Raw genomic sequence first — 24,939 nt, forward strand, 5'->3', positions numbered from 1 at the left:
GTCGGACAATAGGAAAATCATTAGAGCAATCACTAAGTGTTATTCAAATGACTTCCTCGAGGCCTCTGCCAGCCCTGAGCGGGACCCACTTAAAAAAATTCGTACTGGGGTCCGGGAACCTGCCAATTTGTGTGCATGGATGTTGAGATTTTAGCAGAAAATTGTATGGGACCGATTTAGTTGCGCGGTTTGAAATCTATTATATTTATAAAGATGCAAAGACCAGCATATGAGCTATAAGCGTGTACAAATGTACTCCCTGGCCCAAGAAACCAATGAACATCAATAAAAAATCGACTATTGTACATTGTCTAAAGGTGTGAAAGTCGGTGGAAAAAAGCACATGGGGATGCGGATGGCCTGCCGTGGCATTCGGTAGTATGAAGTCGGCCTCGCGGCCGTGCACTGCGTTTATTGGCAGACATAGTTTGACAATAATCGGAAAAGAATAAACGGAAAAAGAAAAACATCACAACAATTCCTCTTTTGTCGTTTACGTACGCACCGATGCGTTTACACACTTATTTCCAACCAATTATCACTGGACCGATCACCCTCACACCTCCTTGGCCACCCCTAGAAATAATTGCATCGTCCAAAGGTGACGCAGACCAGTACGCCATTTTGTTTTGTCCATGACTTTTCATGCTGCGTCTGTGTTCCTATCGCGCCGGCAAACTGACGTGCAGCATGTTTCCGTTGTTGGTCACTTCCATGCACCAACGCATTGAAGATTTTCACGGATTATTGTATACAAGTGGCTTGTAATACTACTCAATTACAATACTACGTTTGCTTCTTTGCCGAAGGTAAGCACACAGGCGCTCGACTAATTTTAAAATCACTTGTCTGTAATTTTAATGTTGAAACATGCATTTCATTAAATAAATATGCAAACGGAAATCATGCGGACTGCTTTTGAGACATACAGAGAACGGCGCCCAGTGCACGGCTGTGGCCGGGCGCCCAGCGCTACTGTTACTCATACACACTTACATCCCTACACATGTTTACTTAAAGGTACGAAACTAATTGGGAAGATAATTTTTAAATTTGACAAAATAAACGGTTTTTGGCCATCCTCGAGATTCAAACTTTAATGTAATCAAGGGAATACTTACAAAAATCGATCGATTGGCTTCCTAACTTGTAAAGTCAACATTAAACCTAGCTACTGCTGATAAATCGCGAAATGTTCTTCTACAGACAAGTCCCGTGCCACCACCATTTTGAAAGTGTCGAGCTTGAAAGTTGACGCATGCGCATACTTTCCTTTTAAACCATTGCGTCATTATGATTCTAAGTGCGCTTGCGCGTGAAAAACTTCCCTCCAATGTTGAGCAACAAAATCATGTCATCGGGTTACTGTACTGAAAGCACGAGGCCAGCACATATTACAACAATGGCTCAGTCCGTGGCGATGGATCCGCTGCAGCAAAAAGCGATGAGTGCTGCCCTTCTTGGCCATAGCTTTTTCTTGACTGGCCAAGCAGGTTCTGGAAAGACAAAAACACTCATAGAAATCGTGAGAGCGTTAAGGAGAGTAAAGAAGAAAGTGCAAGTTACAGCAAGCACAGGTATGGCTGCAACTCAGTTAGCAGAATTTAGAGCCACAACCCTACATAAGTTCGCTGGCTTACTTGATGGCCGTTTTAATGATGCAGAGTTAATATCACATGTCAACAACTGCAGTTCAACTTCCATGGCAGCAGTTTGGGAGAAAATAAGAAATATGGATACGCTAGTCATTGACGAGGTGTCAATGGTATCTGCTGCCATATTTCTACAAGTTGATCTTGTTATCAGAACGGTTCGGAAAAGTACCAAGCCATTTGGTGGAGTGCAATGTATCGTTTGTGGTGACTTCCGACAACTTCCGCCGGTACCAAATACGCCTTACAAGGATTATGGTCATTATGTCTTTGAGACAGGACTCTTTAAAGACGCCATACCCCATGTTATAACTTTGTCAACAATACATCGGCAGAGAGATGAAGATTTGATTCAAGCTGTCCATGAATTATCAAATGGGACTGCATCAGAATGTACATTTAATCTGATGAACAGACTTTCTCGGCCATTGCCTCCAGGAATCCTCCAACTTTACTGTATGGGCTTAATTATGACGTTAACAAGACCAATTCTGATCGACTACTTGATATGCCTGGTAAGTATTTGTGATTGGTGCATAATGATGTTTTGAGGAACTTCATCACTGGTAATAATAGTTGATAGTGCATGTAAGCTTATGTATGATCATATAAAAAATCATCATTCAAGATAAACTTTAAAAAGAAATTTAAAAATTACCTATTTGGCTTGTAATTTGCCACATTTATAATGTTGATACCATGAATGGTACTTTTTTTGACATCATGTTTTTTCTCCACATGTGCATAGTATGTAAATGTGTCAAATTGTGACTCCTACATCCATTGAATTAATAGCTAACATTTCAAATCATAATAATGAGGCTGGACTTGATCAGTTGGTTTGCTTCTATTTTTCAGTATCTTTCTCATTACAAATTATTATTTTTAATGTCATCTATGCTGTATTTTAGAGGTAATGATAATAATTATATTATGTATGAGAATAAATTATTATTATTATTATTATTTTGCAAATTAAGTAACATACATACAAATTTAGGTTGCATGATGGTAATAAAACTTTAATAACATACTAATAGAGAACATGGGAGACACAGTACCTGAAGGTTCACAAATGTTGTTGCATGTGTTTGTCAAGCACAAATTGTTATCTTGTTGCAAATATCTGTACCTTTGGGTATTTTTCACCATTTTGTTTGTTGTATCCATAGCATTGAGGTAATTTCAGTTATTTACTTTCTCAACATACATGGTTGGTATGTGTACAGTCTTTTTTCCGGTGTCTAAAATGTCTAAAACAGAATTCAAGGCCACATTTTAATCAATGGAATAACAGTAAAATTGGTCATAACACATATACAAAGGCTATATTTACAAATAATATCCAGGGTATTTGATATTTTAGGGTTGCATTGGAAAAGAAACTGCAGTTAAATATACAGGACAAAAACACTGAAAAAATAGCTGAAAAATACAAAGAGTGTGTCTTCAATTTACATCATGTAGTGGTTTTTTCCTTCTTTTTTTTAGGGGTTCATTTGTACATTGTGAATATAGTGGTGCCTTCATGCCCCCTGTATTGGACTTTCTGGAATTGATTGTCTGTCCAAGGATAGTGCTTGTGACTGTCTTGGCATATGCTGAGTATGTTGGATTTGTTGTATTTCCATTGTACAAACCCCTCTCCTGACAAAAATGGTTTTCTACGATATCACTGTTGAATAGTGCTGGCACCAAGCCCCAGCCAGGAAATTCTTGGGTGAATGACCTGGAAACAGACACAAATCCAAAAATGCAGGATTTAAGGTCCTCCCTGCATTGTGCAGACATTAACATTTTATTCTTTGCAACATTTATAGCCTCAGATTTATGAACATCAATTTCCCAATTTTCAAACCAAGAGCAGATATTTCTAATTGGTCAAACGATCACTATCATTGGATGTGATAGGTCTATTGTCTCTGAATATTTGTACAAGGGATGAAGTTTGTTCTAGGAAAGATATTGCTCCATTTAGGTGAACACCATTTGATAGGCTTGCCTGATAACATTTCATCAAGTGCAACATTTTTCATCCAGCATTTCCTCTGCAAGATGGTTTCTCATCTTTTCAGTCTGAGTAGGATATAGGTGGCTGTTGGTTACTTTATAATGAATTGGTCTGGAATTTGTTTTCCAATCCCAATTAACTGCTTCCACCCAACTTTTCCAAACAATATACCCCTCCTTATTCTGCAGTTTCCTTGTATGATGATCCCCATCCCCACTTGACAGAACAGCATTTCTTATTTTTTTCAAAACATGTGAAATGTCTTGACAATGAGCAACATACCTGTCTGGGTCAAAGAAATTTGAACTCAAGAATTTTGCATCAGCAGGTGGCCTACTGAAATGCATATGTGTGAAGCACCTGTTTTGTTCTCCCCCATCTTGGCAGATATAATCAACAATAAAATCCCATTCTTGGAGCTTACCAATCACATTCCAGATATTTATAAAAATCTCTGATGCTTTACTGTGTGCTATAGGGAAACGAAATCCTGTATGCCCAAGAAATATAAGCTGCCATGCATCAGTGGCCAACTGACGTCTAACTTGTTTGTTACCTATTACAGATAAATTAAACGCTTCTTCACCTAGATCTATCAGGCCTAAAATTTTCATTTCATTTCCCTTCCTTTCAAGTACAAGTTCATCCTGAATTTTACACTCATCATGAATTATACCACCATGCATCCCTGGCTCAGGAATATTTGCTTCTTTTGCTGCTTTGTACATCCATTCAAATATTGTATCATGGATTCCACTTGCCTGTGGTGCACAATTTTTGTAATACTGTAACAATCTACCAGATGGTAAAATGAGCATTCTACTGTTTATTAAGTCTTGGTATGCTTTGGGGCTTCTGATCCATAACGTTAGACAGTGTCTGATAATTTTGGGGTCCCATCTCCTGGATTTTGGGCTTTTACATGTCAGTGCCTCATGCTGGCTTTTCAGAAGAGCTTTCATCTCTTCTGATGCAGAAGGGAAAACCCTATCTAGAACAGCTTTGATATCCTGGTGATCCTCTTGTGATAAGAAAATTTTACCATCACCATTTGCATCATTTTCTACAGGTGTACTGTCGTTTCCTGAGTTAATCTGACTATCTGTAGAGTTAGAGGTCTCTCTTGTAAAAGTTTCTGGCAAATTTGACAATCTCTCATGCAGTGCTTTCTGACAAGTGCGACAAGCATCAGAAACTGCTGTCCAGTTTAACACTTGTTGGCACTTTGTGTCACGCAGTCGGTACTCATCAGGATTCTCACTGTTGGTCGTGGTGTATAATTCTTTTATCATAGATCCTGGTGGGACTGTTGTCTTGGATTTTGAGACAGCAATGCCAATGCAGATTTTTAATTTGTCAACTATATTCATTACACCATGAACCTCATCCTTAGTAGGTTTAAAACTGTTTGAAATAGACAGTCTCTTCAAATCCACTTCAACATTACGCACTTGCAGTTTCCATTCAGTTTGAAAAAATGTTACTGTCTTGAAAACCTGGTTACCATTGCACAGTTTATTTGACAGGACCCCAACTTGTAATTCATTGTTTAAATCAGAGGACAGTTGAAGCACACTTGCTGGGAGGAACTCTGAAATATTGCTCATTGGGTGCAGGTTAACTGACATGTCTTCCTGGTCTTTAACTTCAGGCCATTGTACACGGTGTACCGCTTTCCAGTCAAAGGCTCAGTGATTTCCCCGTTTTTACTGTGAATAAGGCTTGCAACACTTTTGAAAACATGTTGTGAGTAACCCTTTCAGCAGGATTCCTTGAAGCTTTTACATATGCATCCCATACATCTACCTTTTTCACTTTACTTGACTCACTTATTAAAAGATTGTTAGTGCACCTAAAATTGAAGAGGAAATTAGATGAGTAAATTTCATGAATATTCCTTAATAAAATAGACTTGACTAGTCTTCCAAGACATAGAAAATATACAATAAATCATGTAGATATTAATTCGTGATCACAATATTGTCTGAAAAACGGACAAAACTTATAGATACTGTCCCTTAAAATATGTTAGATATTAGTTTTATAACAGTTTTTGAGGTGCATTTCTAATAAAATATTTCACATACTTATTAACATTATGGTTTTTTTTATACAGGGTCAATACAAAACTACAAAGCTATTGATAGTGGTGATACCAGATATTTAAAGGCTTTTGCAGCACCTCAAAACCTGTATCTCAAGAGGGATGCTCCCGTTATGCTGACTGTCAATTTATCTGAAGAACTGGTGAATGGTCTAATTGGTAAAGTGGTCGATTTTGCTGAGAATGGGCCTAGGGTGCATTTTGAGTCAATCAGTATGACAACATTAATAACACCATACACATTTTCAAAATATGACCCTGAAATGAAGAAAAATGTAACCACACGTCGGCAAATCCCATTGACCTTGGCATTTTCACTCACAGTACACAAGGCGCAAGGTTTGTCTTTAGACCGATTACAAATTGACTGCCGTCATATGACTCAACCTGGCCAACTTGGTGTTGCAATAGGTCGTGCCACACGCAAGGCAGGCCTCAGAGTTTTAAACTTCAAAAAATCTCTTCTCCGGCCCCAACCAGACAAGGTGACAGAATTTTACAATTCAGCAACCTCAATATTCAAGAAAGACAACAGTTGCTGTATTTTCAATGACTTGACAGAACTTCCTGAAAAAAAAGTAAATACAGAAGAGAACATTCGCATTACTATGTTTGAAGGAGTGAATGATGAAATGGGCGACGAAGAGGAGGAGACAATTATGTTACAAGTGTTAGATGAAGTATTAAACAAACTTGACAATGCAACACAAGCCACTCCACCTGATTGTACTGATGGCCTTCACTGTGACAATGACATACCGGACTACATGCAGATTCATAACATCCCTAAACAGCTAAAATTCAAAGAAACATGTACACAAAGTCAGCAAGACTTAAATGCTGCTTTTGATGAGCTGGAAGGTAGCAGACATTTCATGTCATTTTGTTATAAAATATGGTCAAAATATAACAATATATTAACAAGTACAGTACTCAGTCATGACCATCCAAAAAACAAAGATATGACTGAACTATATGCACAAATTGCTCAATACATGACCAGTGATGAATATCTATCAGAAGTTGCTCGTCTCTTTGGTAGACGCAAACCAAGTAAACATGAATACAGTGCAGCATTTAGAGTTGCTGTTGTCATCAGAGAGAGACTCATCAAGGAGGCAGCTAGGCCATACAAAGAACAGACTTGCCAAAATGATGAGAAACATTTTGAGAACTCTGAGGCTGGAAAAGGCAAGATAAGATATATTGGTGGATGGTGTGTAGCCAGCACAAAACACTTAAAGAAACAAGAAGTCAAGAGGAACTTATTTTCACCCTCTGGCAAGAAAAAGGCTCATATTGCTGACATGTATGTTCAATACTTAGAACAACTGGAAGAGGATGAACACACATTGCTTCAAGAATCGAAAGAAAAGCTTCACTAGAAGAAGTTAGTAGGAAGCAAAATGTCAGAAGAAGTTTAACAAATATTTCTGATGAGACATTCTATTTTTTCATAAAATTGGACAAAGAAGTAAGAATCCTTGAATCAGAAAAAAACTTCCATGTACATGGAGCAAATTTCTTTAGTCACATTCAGACAGTGGTATTAAATCATGAACAATTGTATTACTCTTGGACAAAGTTGTTCAAACCTGTAAATCCTGAATGCAAGCAGCAGACAGAGAACACTGTTCATAACATTGTTGATAACCTTTGTGATAGTGCAGAAATTATATGCAGTTTATTTTCCATGGTTATTGAGCGGTATATCAGAATGGCCTCTTCACAATTTCGGAAAGATTATCTGAGAACAGTGAATATCTCAAAGAAAGAAGCCCACAGAAAGCAAGTGATGATGAAATCCATGAACACAAGCTGCATGTCCACATTCACTTTCAAAGCAGTGAAGGAGGACAAAACAGATCAACTGACTCACTTGAGACTAAAGGCAGAGCTCACTGCCAACATGAATTTCTAGATTCAGTGAAAATGACAAAAGCTGAGATGAGCCAGCTCTGTGAGGCCTACAACGTACCCAGGTCAAACCAAAAGACAAAATCACAAATGATCAGTACTTTACCAGAAACAATTTTAAACAGTAATCAAATGCCCTGTCCAAATAAAATTCAGGCATCCCCACCATTGTCAATACACTACAGACAGGCAACTGAACACGTTCAACCTGTGGAACAACAACCAGGACCAAGTGGTATCACAATGGCTGAAAACATTACAGGGACTGATGAATTATCCTGTAATAAAAACCCACAAAGTTCTAATAACAAAGTAAAAAAACTAAATGACAGACAACAAGAGGCTGTGACACCAAAAAGAAAACAGCTTCCAAATAACACTGAGACTGATGAATCATGTAATAAAGACCCACAAAATTCTGATAACAAAGAAAAAAACATAAACAAACAACCAGAGGCGTTGACACAAAAAAGAACACAGCCTCCAAATTACAAAACAAAAGCCAAGAGACAGAAAGCTGTCAAATGGCCTTGTGGCATTTGTAATAAAAGCTGTCATTCAGAATGTATATGCTGTGATATTTGCCAAGTTTGGCATCATTTTAATTGCGTTAACATTACAGGTGAGGACATGAGTGATGATGAACAGTGGAGTTGCCACAGATGTCTGGAAAAGCTTTAAATCAATGTTTAAGAGAGTATATAAACAACAGTTGATGAAATTTAAACAATTTTTTATTAAGCTATCATTAAAATTTTGTTCAGTTATTTTCATGACTACTGTATGTCTTTTGATGTCATATCTTGCATTATTTTTATATCATAAATGAAATTGTAAAAAATATATTGTGGTTAAAATCTGAAATATGTATTATGAGTTACATGACAAGACTGACTTGAAAGTCACTAAATGTGTTTCAATAACATGTGCTAATTCAGAAAGTATCCACAAAGTATTTCAGCCTGATATGATGTAAATAAAAAAGATGGCGTTTGTTACTTTCAATACTATAGTTGTGTTGAAATTACTCCCAAAAATAGTGTTTTTCATTGTTATAAAATCAAGTCACATTTTTATATTTCATAAGCTTGTTTGGATTCTATTCATTGGGCAGAGGCTGAACAAGAAACTGGCATTTATACGGAGAGCAAATTTCCTGAAAAAATGTCATTAAAATTACCAGTAACCCTTACACCCCGTACCCGTATTTTCCTCTGTAGAAGTCAAACTATCATACAAAACAATGGATTTGGACTACACCGTTGAAGGTAAAGGGATATGTTCTGATGAATTAATTCCTGATATTTTAGTAAAACTCTCTATTATTTTTTTACCAAGTAATGTTTTGCTCAAATATACTTTTACAAGTCAACTGTTTGGTTCTAAAAGTTTCATTTTGACCAGATATTGTCTAATTTAGAACACTTTCATCAATAGTTTTCCACACTTTATAAATTATCTACCAACAGTTTATTGGAATTATTATTTATCTATATAAGAGAAAACGTATCTTGTGACAATGACATTTTTATTTTTCTGTACCAAAAAGTCAACCATATTTATTTCTTCTCAATGAAGAATCATGAATAATATTACTTCCAAAGCCTACATTGATTACGCATTGAAATTGTGAGAAGATCAAGTTCATTCACTATAGATTATAAAAAAATGTCAACTAATCTTACAACGGACTTACCAGGTTGCAGCCATTGTTCTGAAGTGTAACGCACGGTGGCACTATGTACAAAGCGTAAACAAATCTCATGAGACAGAAAAAAGTGACGGATTAGTAGGTCACGGTAACTTGACCTGTAGTCTGTGTAGTCTTTCAAATAACGGAGGGACAATTTATTGCACATGCGCAGTTTGAACACAATGACGTAATGTATATGTAATAGGTCGAGTTGAATAGCCTTCAAAATGGCGGTGTCACGGGAGTTGTCCGGAGGTAGGAATTAGCGACTTATCAGTAATAACATGGCCCGGTGCAGTTTTTGTGGTTGAATAACCCAGTCAATCAATTTGGTACCACGCATGCGACAACACAGGGAAGTTTGAATCTCCAGGGTTGCCAACAACCTTTTATTTTACAGATTTTAGTTTAAATATTATCCCAATGCTTTCTTACCTTTAGTGTAAGGTGTACATGACGGCCGAGCCGCCACAGCCTTACTATGGGCGCTGCTCACATTATGTCTCAAAAGCCGTCCGCGTGATTTCTGTTTGCACATTTATTCATAAAATGCATGTTTCGACATTAAAATTATAGACAAGTGGTTTGAAATTAGTCGAGCGCCTATGGGTAAGCATGGGTTCGGAGTACGAAACTAGCACGGTCGAGGCCTGGAAAATTGCCACAAGGTTAATGTGCCTAATGTACATATTTGCGTCACTTTATGTTGCGATGCAATCCAAGATGGCCGCCAGGGCCCACTTAACATAATTCTAATATATGGGGCCCTAACTCATTTATGCTTCAGCCAAATTTGTTCAAACTTGGCACAAGGCTTATGTACGATGACATATTCACACAATTGTTGCAATACAATTCAAAATGGCCACCCAACAGCCATTTTATTATGTAATTTTCATACTTTTCTTTAAATGTGATCCATAATAGCTGCCAGGCAACTTCTTTATTGCACTAGTTTCATACATATCTGTCACCATTTCTAAGACATGCTTGGACTGATTTGGTTCAAATTTGGCCCAAGGACCATGTATGTGATATTACAGTTACAAGGATGTTAATTATTGTCATGATACAGTATAAAATGGCTGTCAGGTAGCAGTATTATTACAATATTTCTTGTTGATTGTCTATATTTAGATATCCTGAACTGTTTTTATTCAAACTTGATACAAGACCAGTGTACATTGACATTAATTCTAGATGCCATTTGATCCAAAATGGCTGCAAGCAAACTTGGCAGTTTTACTATTCCATGTACAAATTCATCATTTTTTGTCAAAAATGATAATAACAAAGTACCAAAGATTTAACCAACATTGAACTAGCGGGGCCTGTGTCATCATTGATGACTTGTTTTATGTTAAGCTTCCATTTTGTATATTTATGTTGAAAATATGTGAATTTTAATCCGAAGGAAGTTCTGCCAATAATTTAACTCATTTCATTTTTAGTACTCCCTGGTGGAGTAGGTTTGTTTTATAGGAAATTGAAATGTGTGTAACCATATACATGTCTTACTTGAATATCACAATTGTTATCAGTTTGGGTACAGTGTCCTTTGCCAGTTTTATTTTCATCTTCAATTGATACGCAATCTTTTTATTCACAAACTACACTTTTTTGTCATCACTGATTAAAATATCATTTTCTTCAAACAGGCAATATACTTCACACTGGAGTGTCATCTGGGAAAATACCGTATGTTTATATAGACATGAATCAGTTCCCACACGACAGCAACTTAACCATGAATATCCTACTAGAAGTACTGGTAGAATCAAAAGATCATCTAGCCAAAGCCTTGTATCTGCAACTTGACAATTGTTTCCGGGAGAACAAGAACCGATTCTTGTTGAGTCTCATGGCATTGCTGATACAACTGGATATATTTGAGGAAGTAAGTGCTCCATTGTTAAACCTATGGTAAATGCTAGGGACAGAAGTTATCAATCCAAAATGAATACCTTTCATGAAGACCAAATCTTCATTTTAAGTTTACAAAAAAATAAAAACTTCTGTGTATTGGGTTAGCATACAAGATGGGTCATTTTCATGACATCTACATGATCTTTCTTCCTTGTACTTCTGAAGATATGAGTCAATCAGTTTGGTGGAAAATTACAATTGCAGTTATAATCAGTTAATTATTTACTGAATGTTCGATGGTGACACCTTTCCCCATCAAGATTTGACATGTTTCTTGAACCAAAATATTGAATATTGAATTTTGTAGAGTTTGAAGTTTGAATTGGTGTGTCTGTTCAAAGGTATACATTTACTATCAAAGTGCACAGACTGCCAATCAAGTCTTTGTCAGGTCTGCTTGCATTTTTAGCTACTATAGACTACTATAGTCTATAGAAGCTTATGGGATCTTCCGGCGTCCACCGTCCGTCGTCTGTATGTATGTATGTATGTATGTATGTATGTATGTATGTATATATGTGAGGATGTCCGTCAACTCAAATATTTTGAGAACCGTAGCACCTATGGACTTGATGTACATCATGTACACCTTACACTAAAGGTAAGAAAGCATTGGGATAATATTTAAACTAAAATCTGTAAAATAAAAGGTTGTTGGCAACCCTGGAGATTCAAACTTCCCTGTGTTGTCGCATGCGTGGTACTAAATTGATTGACTGGGTTATTCAACCACAAAAACTGCACCGGGCCATGTTATTACTGATAAGTCGCTAAGTCCTACCTCCGGACAACTCCCGTGACACCGCCATTTTGAAGGCTATTCAACTCGACCTATTACATATACATTACGTCATTGTGTTCAAACTGCGCATGTGCAATAAATTGTCCCTCCGTTATTTGAAAGACTACACAGACTACAGGTCAAGTTACCGTGACCTACTAATCCGTCACTTTTTTCTGTCTCATGATATTTGTTTACGCTTTGTACATAGTGCCACCGTGCGTTACACTTCAGAACAATGGCTGCAACCTGGTAAGTCCGTTGTAAGATTAGTTGACATTTTTTTTTATAATCTATAGTGAATGAACTTGATCTTCTCACAATTTCAATGCGTAATCAATGTAGGCTTTGGAAGTAATATTATTCATGATTCTTCATTGAGAAGAAATAAATATGGTTGACTTTTTGGTACAGAAAAATAAAATGTCATTGTCACAAGATACGTTTTCTCTTATATAGATAAATAATAATTCCAATAAACTGTTGGTAGATAATTTATAAACTTTAAAAGTGTGGAAAATATTGATGAAAGTGTTCTAAATTAGACAATATCTGGTCAAAATGAAACTTTTAGAACCAAACAGTTGACTTGTTAAAGTATATTTGAGCAAAACATTACTTGGTAAAAAAATAATAGAGAGTTTTACTAAAATATCAGGAATTAATTCATCAGAACATATCCCTTTACCTTCAACGGTGTAGTCCAAATCCATTGTTTTGTATGATAGTTTGACTTCTACAGAGGAAAATACGGGTACGGGGTGTAAGGGTTACTGGTAATTTTAATGACATTTTTTCAGGAAATTTGCTCTCCGTATAAATGCCAGTTTCTTGTTCAGCCTCTGCCCAATGAATAGAATCCAAACAGCTTATGAAATATAAAAATGTGACTTGATTTTATAACAATGAAAACACTATTTTTGGGAGTAATTTCAACACAACTATAGTATTGAAAGTAACAAACGCCATCTTTTTTATTTACATCATATCAGGCTGAAATACCTTGTGGATACTTTCTGAATTAGCACATGTTATTTGAAACACATTTAGTGACTTTCAAGTCAGTCTTGTCATGTAACTCATAATACATATTTCAGATTTTAACCACAATATATTTTTTACAATTTCATTTATGATATAAAAATAATGCAAGATATGACATCAAAAGACATACAGTAGTCATGAAAATAACTGAACAAAATTTTATAATGAATAGCTTAATAAAAAAATTGTTTAAATTTCATCAACTGTTGTTTATATACTCTCTTAAACATTGATTTAAAGCTTTTCCAGACATCTGTGGCAACTCCACTGTTCATCATCACTCATGTCCTCACCTGTAATGTTAACGCAATTAAAATGATGCCAAACTTGGCAAATATCACAGCATATACATTCTGAATGACAGCTTTTATTACAAATGCCACAAGGCCATTTGACAGCTTTCTGTCTCTTGGCTTTTGTTTTGTAATTTGGAGGCTGTGTTCTTTTTTGTGTCAACGCCTCTAGTTGTTGGTTGATGTTTTTTCTTTGTTATCAGAATTTTGCAGGTCTTTATTACAGGATTCATCAGTCTCAGTGTTATTTGGAAGCTGTTTTCTTTTTGGTGTCACAGCCTCTTGTTGTCTGTCATTTATTTTTTTACTTTGTTATTAGAACTTTGTGGGTTTTTATTACAGGATAATTCATCAGTCCCTGTAATGTTTTCAGCCATTGTGATACCACTTGGTCCTGGTTGTTGTTCCACAGGTTGAACGTGTTCAGTTGCCTGTCTGTAGTGTATTGACAATGGTGGGGATGCCTGAATTTTATTTGGACAGGGCATTTGATTACTGTTTAAAATTGTTTCTGGTAAAGTACTGATCATTTGTGATTTTGTCTTTTGGTTTGACCTGGGTACGTTGTAGGCCTCACAGAGCTGGCTCATCTCAGCTTTTGTCATTTTCACTGAATCTAGAAATTTCACGTTGGCAGTGAGCTCTGCCTTTAGTCTCAAGTGAGTCAGTTGTTTTTTATCTGTTTTGTCCTCCTTCACTGCTTTGAAAGTGAATGTGGACATGCAGCTTGTGTTCATGGATTTCATCATCACTTGCTTTCTGTGGGCTTCTTTCTTTGAGATATTCACTGTTCTCAGATAATCTTTCCGAAATTGTGAAGAGGCCATTCTGATATACCGCTCAATAACCATGGAAAATAAACTGCATATAATTTCTGCACTATCACAAAGGTTATCAACAATGTTATGAACAGTGTTCTCTGTCTGCTGCTTGCATTCAGGATTTACAGGTTTGAACAACTTTGTCCAAGAGTAATACAATTGTTCATGATTTAATACCACTGTCTGAATGTGACTAAAGAAATTTGCTCCATGTACATGGAAGTTTTTTCTGATTCAAGGATTCTTACTTCTTTGTCCAATTTTATGAAAAAATAGAATGTCTCATCAGAAATATTTGTTAAACTTCTTCTGACATTTTGCTTCCTACTAACTTCTTCTAGTGAAGCTTTTTCTTTCGATTCTTGAAGCAATGTGTGTTCATCCTCTTCCAGTTGTTCTAAGTATTGAACATACATGTCAGCAATATGAGCCTTTTTCTTGCCAGAGGGTGAAAATAAGTTCCTCTTGACTTCTTGTTTCTTTAAGTGTTTTGTGCTGGCTACACACCATCCACCAATATATCTTATCTTGCCTTTTCCAGCCTCAGAGTTCTCAAAATGTTTCTCATCATTTTGGCAAGTCTGTTCTTTGTATGGCCTAGCTGCCTCCTTGATGAGTCTCTCTCTGATGACAACAGCAACTCTAAATGCTGCACTGTATTCATGTTTACTTGGTTTGCGTCTACCAAAGAGACGAGCAACTTCTGATAGATATTCATCACTGGTCATGTATTGAGCAATTTGTGCATATAGTTCAGTCATATCTTTGTTTTTTGGATGGTCATGACTGAGTACTGTACTTGTTAATATATTGTTATATTTTGACCATATTTTATAACAAAATGACATGAAATGTCTGCAACCTTCCAGCTCATCAAAAGCAGCATTTAAGTCTTGCTGACTTTGTGTACATGTTTCTTTGAATTTTAGCTGTTTAGGGATGTATGAATCTGCATGTAGTCCGGTATGTCATTGTCACAGTGAAGGCCATTAGTACAATCAGGTGGAGTGGCTTGTGTTGCATTGTCAAGTTTGTTTAATACTTCATCTAACACTTGTAACATAATTGTCTCCTCCTCTTCGTCGCCCATTTCATCATTCACTCCTTCAAACATAGTAATGCGAATGTTCTCTTCTGTATTTACTTTTTTTTCAGGAAGTTCTGTCAAGTCATTGAAAATACAGCAACTGTTGTCTTTCTTGAATATTGAGGTTGCTGAATTGTAAAATTCTGTCACCTTGTCTGGTTGGGCCGGAGAAGAGACTTTTTGAAGTTTAAAACTCTGAGGCCTGCCTTGCGTGTGGCACGACCTATTGCAACACCAAGTTGGCCAGGTTGAGTCATATGACGGCAGTCAATTTGTAATCGGTCTAAAGACAAACCTTGCGCCTTGTGTACTGTGAGTGAAAATGCCAAGGTCAATGGGATTTGCCGACGTGTGGTTACATTTTTCTTCATTTCAGGGTCATATTTTGAAAATGTGTATGGTGTTATTAATGTTGTCATACTGATTGACTCAAAATGCACCCTAGGCCCATTCTCAGCAAAATCGACCACTTTACCAATTAGACCATTCACCAGTTCTTCAGATAAATTGACAGTCAGCATAACGGGAGCATCCCTCTTGAGATACAGGTTTTGAGGTGCTGCAAAAGCCTTTAAATATCTGGTATCACCACTATCAATAGCTTTGTAGTTTTGTATTGACCCTGTATAAAAAAAACCATAATGTTAATAAGTATGTGAAATATTTTATTAGAAATGCACCTCAAAAACTGTTATAAAACTAATATCTAACATATTTTAAGGGACAGTATCTATAAGTTTTGTCCGTTTTTCAGACAATATTGTGATCACGAATTAATATCTACATGATTTATTGTATATTTTCTATGTCTTGGAAGACTAGTCAAGTCTATTTTATTAAGGAATATTCATGAAATTTACTCATCTAATTTCCTCTTCATTTTAGGTGCACTAACAATCTTTTAATAAGTGAGTCAAGTAAAGTGAAAAAGTAGATGTATGGGATGCATATGTAAAAGCTTCAAGGAATCCTGCTGAAAGGGTTACTCACAACATGTTTTCAAAAGTGTTGCAAGCCTTATTCACAGTAAAAACGGGGAAAATCACTGAGCCTTTGACTGGAAGCGGTACACCGTGTACAATGGCCTGAAGTTAAAGACCAGTGAAGACATGTCAGACATGTCAGTTAACCTGCACCCAATGAGCAATATTTCAGAGTTCCATCTATTAATTCTAGATGCCATTTGATCCAAAATGGCTGCAAGCAAACTTGGCAGTTTTACTATTCCATGTACAAATTCATCATTTTTTGTCAAAAATGATAATAACAAAGTACCAAAGATTTAACCAACATTGAACTAGCGGGGCCTGTGTCATCATTGATGACTTGTTTTATGTTAAGCTTCCATTTTGTATATTTATGTTGAAAATATGTGAATTTTAATCCGAAGGAAGTTCTGCCAATAATTTAACTCATTTCATTTTTAGTACTCCCTGGTGGAGTAGGTTTGTTTTATAGGAAATTGAAATGTGTGTAACCATATACATGTCTTACTTGAATATCACAATTGTTATCAGTTTGGGTACAGTGTCCTTTGCCAGTTTTATTTTTCATCTTCAATTGATACGCAATCTTTTTTATTCACAAACCACACTTTTTTGTCATCACTGATTAAAATATCATTTTCTTCAAACAGGCAATATACTTCACACTGGAGTGTCATCTGGGAAAATACCGTATGTTATATTAGACATGAATCAGTTCCCACACGACAGCAACTTAACCATGAATATCCTACTAGAAGTACTGGTAGAATCAAAAGATCATCTAGCCAAAGCCTTGTATCTGCAACTTGACAATTGTTTCCGGGAGAACAAGAACCGATTCTTGTTGAGTCTCATGGCATTGCTGATACAACTGGATATATTTGAGGAAGTAAGTGCTCCATTGTTAAACCTATGGTAAATGCTAGGGACAGAAGTTATCAATCCAAAATGAATACCTTTCATGAAGACCAAATCTTCATTTTAAGTTTACAAAAAATAAAAACTTCTGTGTATTGGGTTAGCATACAAGATGGGTCATTTTCATGACATCTACATGATCTTTCTTCCTTGTACTTCTGAAGATATGAGTCAATCAGTTTGGTGGAAAATTACAATTGCAGTTATAATCAGTTAATTATTTACTGAATGTTCGATGGTGACACCTTTCCCCATCAAGATTTGACATGTTTCTTGAACCAAAATATTGAATATTGAATTTTGTAGAGTTTGAAGTTTGAATTGGTGTGTCTGTTCAAAGGTATACATTTACTATCAAAGTGCACAGACTGCCAATCAAGTCTTTGTCAGGTCTGCTTGCATTTTTAGCTACTATAGACTACTATAGTCTATAGAAGCTTATGGGATCTTCCGGCGTCCACCGTCCGTCGTCTGTATGTATGTATGTATGTATGTATGTATGTATGTATGTATGTATGTATGTATGTATGTGAGGATGTCCGTCAACTCAAATATTTTGAGAACCGTAGCACCTATGGACTTGATGTTTGGTGTGTAAATGCATAATTCGAATATCTCCAGACGTTTTTTTTTTTCATTTTTGTGTTTGTGTCAAAAATATGCAAATTAGATCAAAAATTCTGTTTTCAGTAAAAAGTCTTCATAACCAGCAGCCAGACAGCTTTAGTATCAAGTTTACATGTGCCTAGGGGTGACCTCATTCAGTTTTGTTGAAACTGTGATGAACTATGCAAAATTGTATTTTTAAGGAATTTTTGTAATTTTTGGTCAAGAAATCTTTAAAAATGTTTTTCTTCCAAACTGCTTATCAGACAGCTTTGATATTTGGTATACAGAGACAATTGTCTCTGTTTTTAATTGCTGTCCTTGCTGCAAAAGTGACAGGGGAAATGTATGTAAATTGTACTAATGTGTCTGTTAAAGGGAAGCGTGGGCAAGGCTGATTTCAACATATGTGTCTCCTAAAGGGGCGTCTATAAAATACAAACCAACTTGGCCAACCATAAGTTACGCGATTTTTGAAAAATCCATGAAGAAAATACTGCTTCTGTAGGGCTTCAAAGTGGTATGGAGAAAAGCTCCAAAGGCGTACTGGCGCTTTGTGTCACATGATCAGAGCAGCCCATTGTTGTCACGGATACGTCCAGCCCTGTTGTCCCTTCGACGTTCAGTGCAAATAGACATGCAGATATACAGTCGGAGGGACAACAGGGCTGGAGGTATCCGTAACAACCTTGTACACAGTGAAAACAAAATTTATGGTAGTGGTCCTCAAAACGGTATATTACAAGTTGAATGTAGAAGTTTCTACTGAAGCAAGGTTCCTTGCAAACTCATGCATGAATGACCATCTGGCACACCAGTTGCCAAGTGGCAATCACTGCAGTGTATGTAACATTGAATAGAAATGACATCATATTGAGTATGAGTCGTCAAAAATTAAGATTTCCTAGCGTATATGCTCAAAGCAGCGATTGTATAGTTTAATGATATACATATTATTACCATTACAGATTTATGTGAATTTTCTGCCTGTGGGACATACACATGAGAATGTAGACCAGATGTTTTCAAAGATCTCAGTGGGATTAAAAAGAGCAAATGCCTATACAGTTGAAGGTAAGTTGATAAGTACACCTGAGATCAGTGACAATTTCAATAGATGTCAGTTCCAAGAAATTGAACAGGAACCAACAGTGCAAAAATTTTCAACAGAAAATGTGCTTGTTGGGAAAAATGTATTAACTGGAAGTGTAAATTTAGCAGTTTTTAGCTCCCATATATGGAAACTATATATCCATATACATGTATGGAAGCTATTCTTATAGTTGGAAAAATTGCCTGTATGTATGTATGTGTGTGTCCGTGTGTGTGTGTGTGTGTGTGTGTGTGTGTGTGTGTGTGTGTGTCCGTTAACATAAAAAACATGAACACTGTTGCGCATTTAAGCTTGGTATTTGGTGTGTAGATGCATTCAATGCTGTAGTTGTGATTTTGTTAAAATGGAGCTGTTGGTCCCAAAAGCGTCCAAACGAGCCAGGAAAATCAAACAATGATACAAGTCCATGAGGGAAGGTGACTTGACTCCAAAACACATGTATGTAAGCAGTGATTTGAGGGGTTCAATTTAGTAGTGAAATAGCTATTTCGGCCTGCAGTTTTGAGCAATGATTTCACTCCATGTGGGGCTACCAGCTCTTGCCTGGAGGCTACTGATTTTCACAGCTGGTAGCCCATGCCTTATTTGCAATGGCCAATCAGTATTTGGTCGTGAGTCGTTATTGACTTCCATGATGTCAAAATCATGATCACGTGACGATGGTGTATCACCACTTAATTTCTCTGTTGGAGTCCTTTGATGTGCAAATAGCCATGTTTATAGCATTGGCCAAACTGTAGCGCAGGGTACCAGATTGTTTGTGATTGGGAGCATACCGGGAGCAAGTACCGGTCTAGGGCTAGGCTATGATCCCTCCGGGTTTATCTTATTCATTTGTTTGGCATATATCAAAAACATATTTGTCTGGTGAACTTATTGTCGTTATTGGCTTCCATGATGTCAAAATCATGATCACGTGACGATGGTGTATCACCACTTTTCTCTGTTGGAGTCCTTTGACGTGCAAATAGCCATGTTTATAGCATTGGCCAAACTGTAGCGCGGGGTACTAGATTGTTTGTGATTGGGAGCATACCGGGAGCAAGTACCGGTCTAGGGCTAGGCTATGATCCCTCCGGGTTTTATCTTATTTCATTTGTTTGGCATATATCAAAAACATATTTGTCTGGTGAACTTATCCAGTTTTTTGAAATGTTGACATGTATATGCAGTTGAAACAATATGCGTATTATGTATATACTGGTATACATGCATGTATGAATGTGTACAATGTATGTATACAAATGTATGTATGTATGTACGATTACCCGTCCACTAACTCTGCGTACATAAAAGCACAATCTGCACAGGCCAATCAATTCATAGTAATTGTTACTTCCACAATAATTTCCAATACATTAACTCCTTTCTATAATTATATGGGAGCTAACATGACATATTGTCACTATTTTTCAGTAAATGAAACTTCGGTAAGCATACTCTGATTAACGGTCTGTTCTCTCAGAGTGATAAAAGTGCATGCACTAGTACATACATCATGCTAGTTATGAAAGACAACATCATAGACATGTTAAATACACTCATTTGCTCATTCTTATCATTTTTCTCTCTCAGATTTAATCTCAATCATCGAAAGCAGCTACACACCAGCCATCAAGGTAGCATTATCTACAAAAATGCTGAATATCAAGGAATGGCTTATTCCTCACATGCACAGAAATTTTAAAGGTCATTCCCGTCCACACAATTTCCGCTTTCGGAAAGTGGATGGTAAAGCCTATATGCAGTACAGAGAATGGTGTACAGATCCATGGCATCCGTTGCCAAGGGATGGTGTTGAGACTCCAGGTCTTCTGTGTTTGATGGTAAGTTTATAACTTTTGATGACATGTTCAGACTGTAAGCATTAAGGATGTACAAGCAATAAAAATGAAAGTATTGTCATTTTTGACTAACATTTGGTATACATACCAATGTGAGCTTATAGCATAAGTCGGCGTCTGTCGTCTGTATATATGTCTGTCTGTCTGTCTGTCTGTATACATGTATGTATGTCCACTGCACTTAAGAAGTTTTTGTCCAATTAATTCATGCTTTGTGCTGTGAAAAAATGAGAGCAAAATGTGACAAAATGTGTGATCATGACACATATGTTCTCATGAATTTTTTTGTGATACAGTAGAAAATGACCGCCAGGTCGACAGCCCTCAATTTATGTCAAAAATAATAATATCAAAGTTCCAAAGATTTCAACAACATTGAACTGGTGGGGACTGTGTCATCGACTGAAGACTTGTTAAATTACAGATTAAGTATTTACTTTCTAGTTATGCAAATGTGAGCTTATGCCATATCATTGGCAGTATTTTTTCTAAAGTGTTGATTTTTGGATTCTCTTCTGTAAGTATTATGAAAATGTGTAATGAATTGTATGGATCATGGTGCCTGTTTGTGAGATGCAAGACCATGATTTTTTTCATCATGAGAAAAAAGGCAGCATTTTGTCATCAATGATGCACTTTCTGTTGACAAAATAATTCAATGCAGTTTATCTGAAAATAAAGTACGGTGACCTTACAATTGTATTTCATCACTGTTATTTACTTCTTTTAACTGAGCTTTGGTGTGAATTTTCCTGAAAATGACAATTGAAGAAGTTACTTTTCCAGCAATTCTCAATGTAATTATATGGGAAGAGACAAATTCCATACATGGGTAACCCTCTTACAATAGCAAGTTACGGGATTGTGATGTTTCTGGGAATACCTATTGAATTGTGGTGTTCACATCAGTACTCATGTCTTGTCTGCATTTCTTCTCTGTATATTTTCCTAAAACAGTTGTTTAATGATAATCAATTAATTTTAAATTTATGTATTTTGATTTATATAGACTATCCCAAACATTGATAAACCACCTGAATGGGTTGTACCAAGTCTAGTGAAACTAGATGTGGATGGATTGTTAGGAGCATTCCAGATGGTTTCGCCCACAGAATGACCAGCCAAGCTGTCCAAACCTGGAAAACCTTCATGGAACAAATAACAGACTTGGAGAAGGTTGGTGTACCTACAGTTACATTCATGTACATTTTCAGTCCCCACAGACGCAGTCGATCCGGAGCCATTTCTTAGACACCCCTGAACTGATTTTGTTTGGACTACAGTCCAAAAACATGAAATGCATGATCTACCAGGCCAGAGGGCATCTGTAATGGACAAATGTGAAATATAGAGTTCAGTGCATCCAGCCAAATGAATAAAGTATGGTTGCATGACAGCCATTTTATTGTTAATTGTCATATTTTGAACCCCAACTCAGACATGCCTCAGCCAATTTGCTTCAAAATTGGCAGAGCTAATGATCATGACATGCATGTTGTCATTAATTTTTTTGTGATACAGTAGAAAATGACCTCCAGGTTGAAAGCCCTATGTCAAAAATAATATTATCAAAGTTCCAAAGATTTAAATAACATTGAACTGGCGGGTACTGTGTTATTGACTAATGACTTGTTCAATGCATTTTGACTACAGTTACATGAAGCAAGGGAGACATTTTAGCATACTAGAAAACCAAAATTTGCATTTGATACACAGAAAAATCATCCCAATTGCTAAAATTTATACGCAACTCCAGCCTTGTTCCCTTAAAATGACTGAAGTCATTACTATTATAAGTAGTAGTAGTAGTAGTAGTAGTGTAGTAGTGGATAAAATTTATGGGGTATCATCATTAACAAAAGGCAATGTTGCATGAATTAAGATTGCAGATTTACTGTTTATAGGTCTCTACTACGGTTCTTCATGTGTCTTATACCAAATTGCAATAATGTTGAAAATATGAATTTCAGGTTCCTGAGAGTGTACCCAAAAGATGGCAGATCCATATACTAAAAGAAGCAGCACTTAGAAAACGCCATGCTCGAAATGAAAATACTACAGATATGCCAGAGGAACTGAGGAGTATCCAAGAGAAACTAACAGCTCCATGTCCTCCAGTAAGTATTTTACTGATCTGTTACAGAAAAAGTATATTTGAAATATAGTTAAAAAATGTGCTATATGGTAGTATTGTCTGGATTGTGTTTTGCAAAGCTTCTGCTCAAAATGGGTTCACACAGTATTGCAGTATTATTTGTAACATAATCTATCCATAAATAAAGAGTTGTTACAGTTTTGGCTACAAAAGCGTGAAATTTATGATAAAAAGTGCTTTGTACACTTATGGAGTCTATGCCATCATTAGATCTAACTGTATTTTATCAGTCACCCATTCAAAATGAATGCTTATCTGAAGAAGATACTTCCATGCTATCATACCTACCTTTTTTCTTAAACATACAACACATAACAGCTGTCATGCATAACTGAATTTCTTCATGAACTAAAAATGATGAAAAGTGGCACTTCTCTCTTCTTGATGAATAGGTGACAATTGGTAATCAAACAAATCCCAGGAAGCCCCAGCAGTACAAGAAATGAACAGTTTTGAGAGTGTGGACCAGGGAATGCTGATTGCAGTCTGGGCTCCAGACAATGATGCCAGGCCACAGATAGCAAAGGTTATAGAGAGAAACAACAGTGAGCTCAACATCCACTGGTTAGTTGGCAGTTACAATGGTACTTGGAAGGAGGCCTATCATGGCATTGCAACCTACAGAACGCCATGGACGGACACTATTCCAGTTGAGTCGTGTATACTTTGGGATTTCACCCTTACAAAGAAGGGATGTCGAGAAGATGTCTGAAAAAAGCAACAGCTGATGAACTGAAGAAAAAGTACTCAGAACTTGATGCTTCCAGGTGAGGGTTTTTTTGTTTAAACAGTTATTTTAATTTTGCATATTATTTGAAAACACCTGATTTTAAATTGCTAATAAAGAGTGCAACAAAAATTTGTGAATAGCACAATAGATGAAAAAGGGCATTTTGGAACACAGCAAAAAAAATTTCGCACCTGTAACAGGCCCTGCACAGCTCCTGACACAACCCTGTGGCACAGGTCTGTGTCAGCAAAGACGTCCCATTGCTGTGCCAGGGGCTGAATTACAGGTCTGTGGCCAGTGCTGTGAGAACATGACTTCCACAGTGCTGTACACACAGACCTGTGACAGGGTCTGAAATTTCTGCCTGTCACAGCACCTGTATTTCAGGACTGTACACAGTGCTGTGAACACAGGCCTGTGGCAGGTTCTGAATTTTTTCGAAGTTCACACAGTAATGCTTCTGTTTGCTTCTGTGATCAAAATTGACCCTCTTACAAAAATTAACACCCTGAAATCATGCGAATTTTCAGACCTGTATCAGGCCCTGTAAATTCAACACTGACACAGTGCTGTACAACAACCGGTCCAGACCCCCCTGAATGTCAAATGATCCAGCCCTTAGCTCTTTCCTTTTACAGTTGTTTTAACATGATTTCAGATCAAAGGTAACTGAAGCCAAAGTTCTTCAAAAGTGTGGCCACAGAAAATTTTCAAATGTTGGTAAAGAACACACAATTTGGGTTTTTGACAACAAAATACTTTTTGACTTGTAAGCCAAATATGGCTGCCGTCAGTGAGAACACATAATTATGCACTTGAATTTTACAGACCAAATCTGTTGCAAAGGAATGATAAAGTAAAATGTTAGGTATAATATGACTTATTGACATGAATGCAAAACTGTCTTCAAAAGTTGGATTATATTCTGTGAAACGGAATTCATTAGCTGTATTTGAGGATTATTTGACATAGCAGCCAATATTTCTAATTTGAGCTACACTGAAACTGCTGTCAGAAAAGAAGACCTTTGTGCTCGGTGTCTGGTGTTATGCAGTCCACAGTACTAGAAATATCCCATGATTCATTCTGATTTGTACAATCAGAGATTCCCCAGCCAAGCCAGACGTAGCTCACATGTGTAGAGACAACTGTAGACTACTAATGTAAATTTTGAAAACATACTTTGTAGGATACTCTCATTGTCAATTAACATATGAAATTTTTTTGAAAATCATGCAAGTTTGAGAGAGGAGATTT

General features: G+C 36.6%; 2 protein-coding genes across 2 annotated transcripts; both read left to right on the forward strand.

Annotated features, from left to right (window-relative positions):
- Positions 1-2,097: 2,097 nt before the first annotated feature.
- Positions 2,098-7,622, forward strand: LOC139115935 (uncharacterized). The gene is made up of 2 exons (XM_070678373.1): positions 2,098-2,167; positions 5,780-7,622. The coding sequence occupies exons 1-2, from the start codon at positions 2,161-2,163 to the stop codon at positions 7,150-7,152; spliced, it is 1,380 nt and encodes a 459-aa protein (XP_070534474.1). The 5' UTR covers positions 2,098-2,160; the 3' UTR covers positions 7,153-7,622.
- A 3,374-nt stretch (positions 7,623-10,996) lies between these two features.
- Positions 10,997-23,642, forward strand: LOC139115941 (uncharacterized). The gene is made up of 7 exons (XM_070678389.1): positions 10,997-11,274; positions 16,966-17,204; positions 18,808-18,913; positions 20,529-20,779; positions 21,807-21,973; positions 22,768-22,914; positions 23,345-23,642. The coding sequence occupies exons 2-5, from the start codon at positions 17,022-17,024 to the stop codon at positions 21,912-21,914; spliced, it is 648 nt and encodes a 215-aa protein (XP_070534490.1). The 5' UTR covers positions 10,997-11,274; positions 16,966-17,021; the 3' UTR covers positions 21,915-21,973; positions 22,768-22,914; positions 23,345-23,642.
- The last annotated feature ends 1,297 nt before the right edge of the window (positions 23,643-24,939 follow it).

The sequence above is a fragment of the Ptychodera flava genome, chromosome 2 (assembly GCF_041260155.1).
Source record: "Ptychodera flava strain L36383 chromosome 2, AS_Pfla_20210202, whole genome shotgun sequence".
Classification (NCBI taxonomy): domain Eukaryota; kingdom Metazoa; phylum Hemichordata; class Enteropneusta; family Ptychoderidae; genus Ptychodera; species Ptychodera flava.

What these genes read in the sequence shown, in the direction of transcription:
- LOC139115941 (XM_070678389.1), top strand. Translation starts at nt 17,022, where the DNA reads ATGAATCAGTTCCCACACGACAGCAACTTAACCATGAATATCCTACTA. An exon ending in AACTGGATATATTTGAGGAA is followed by an intron (nt 17,205 to 18,807) that starts GTAAGTGCTCCA and finishes TTACCATTACAG; the next exon opens with ATTTATGTGAATTTTCTGCC. An exon ending in CAGGTCTTCTGTGTTTGATG is followed by an intron (nt 20,780 to 21,806) that starts GTAAGTTTATAA and finishes TGATTTATATAG; the next exon opens with ACTATCCCAAACATTGATAA.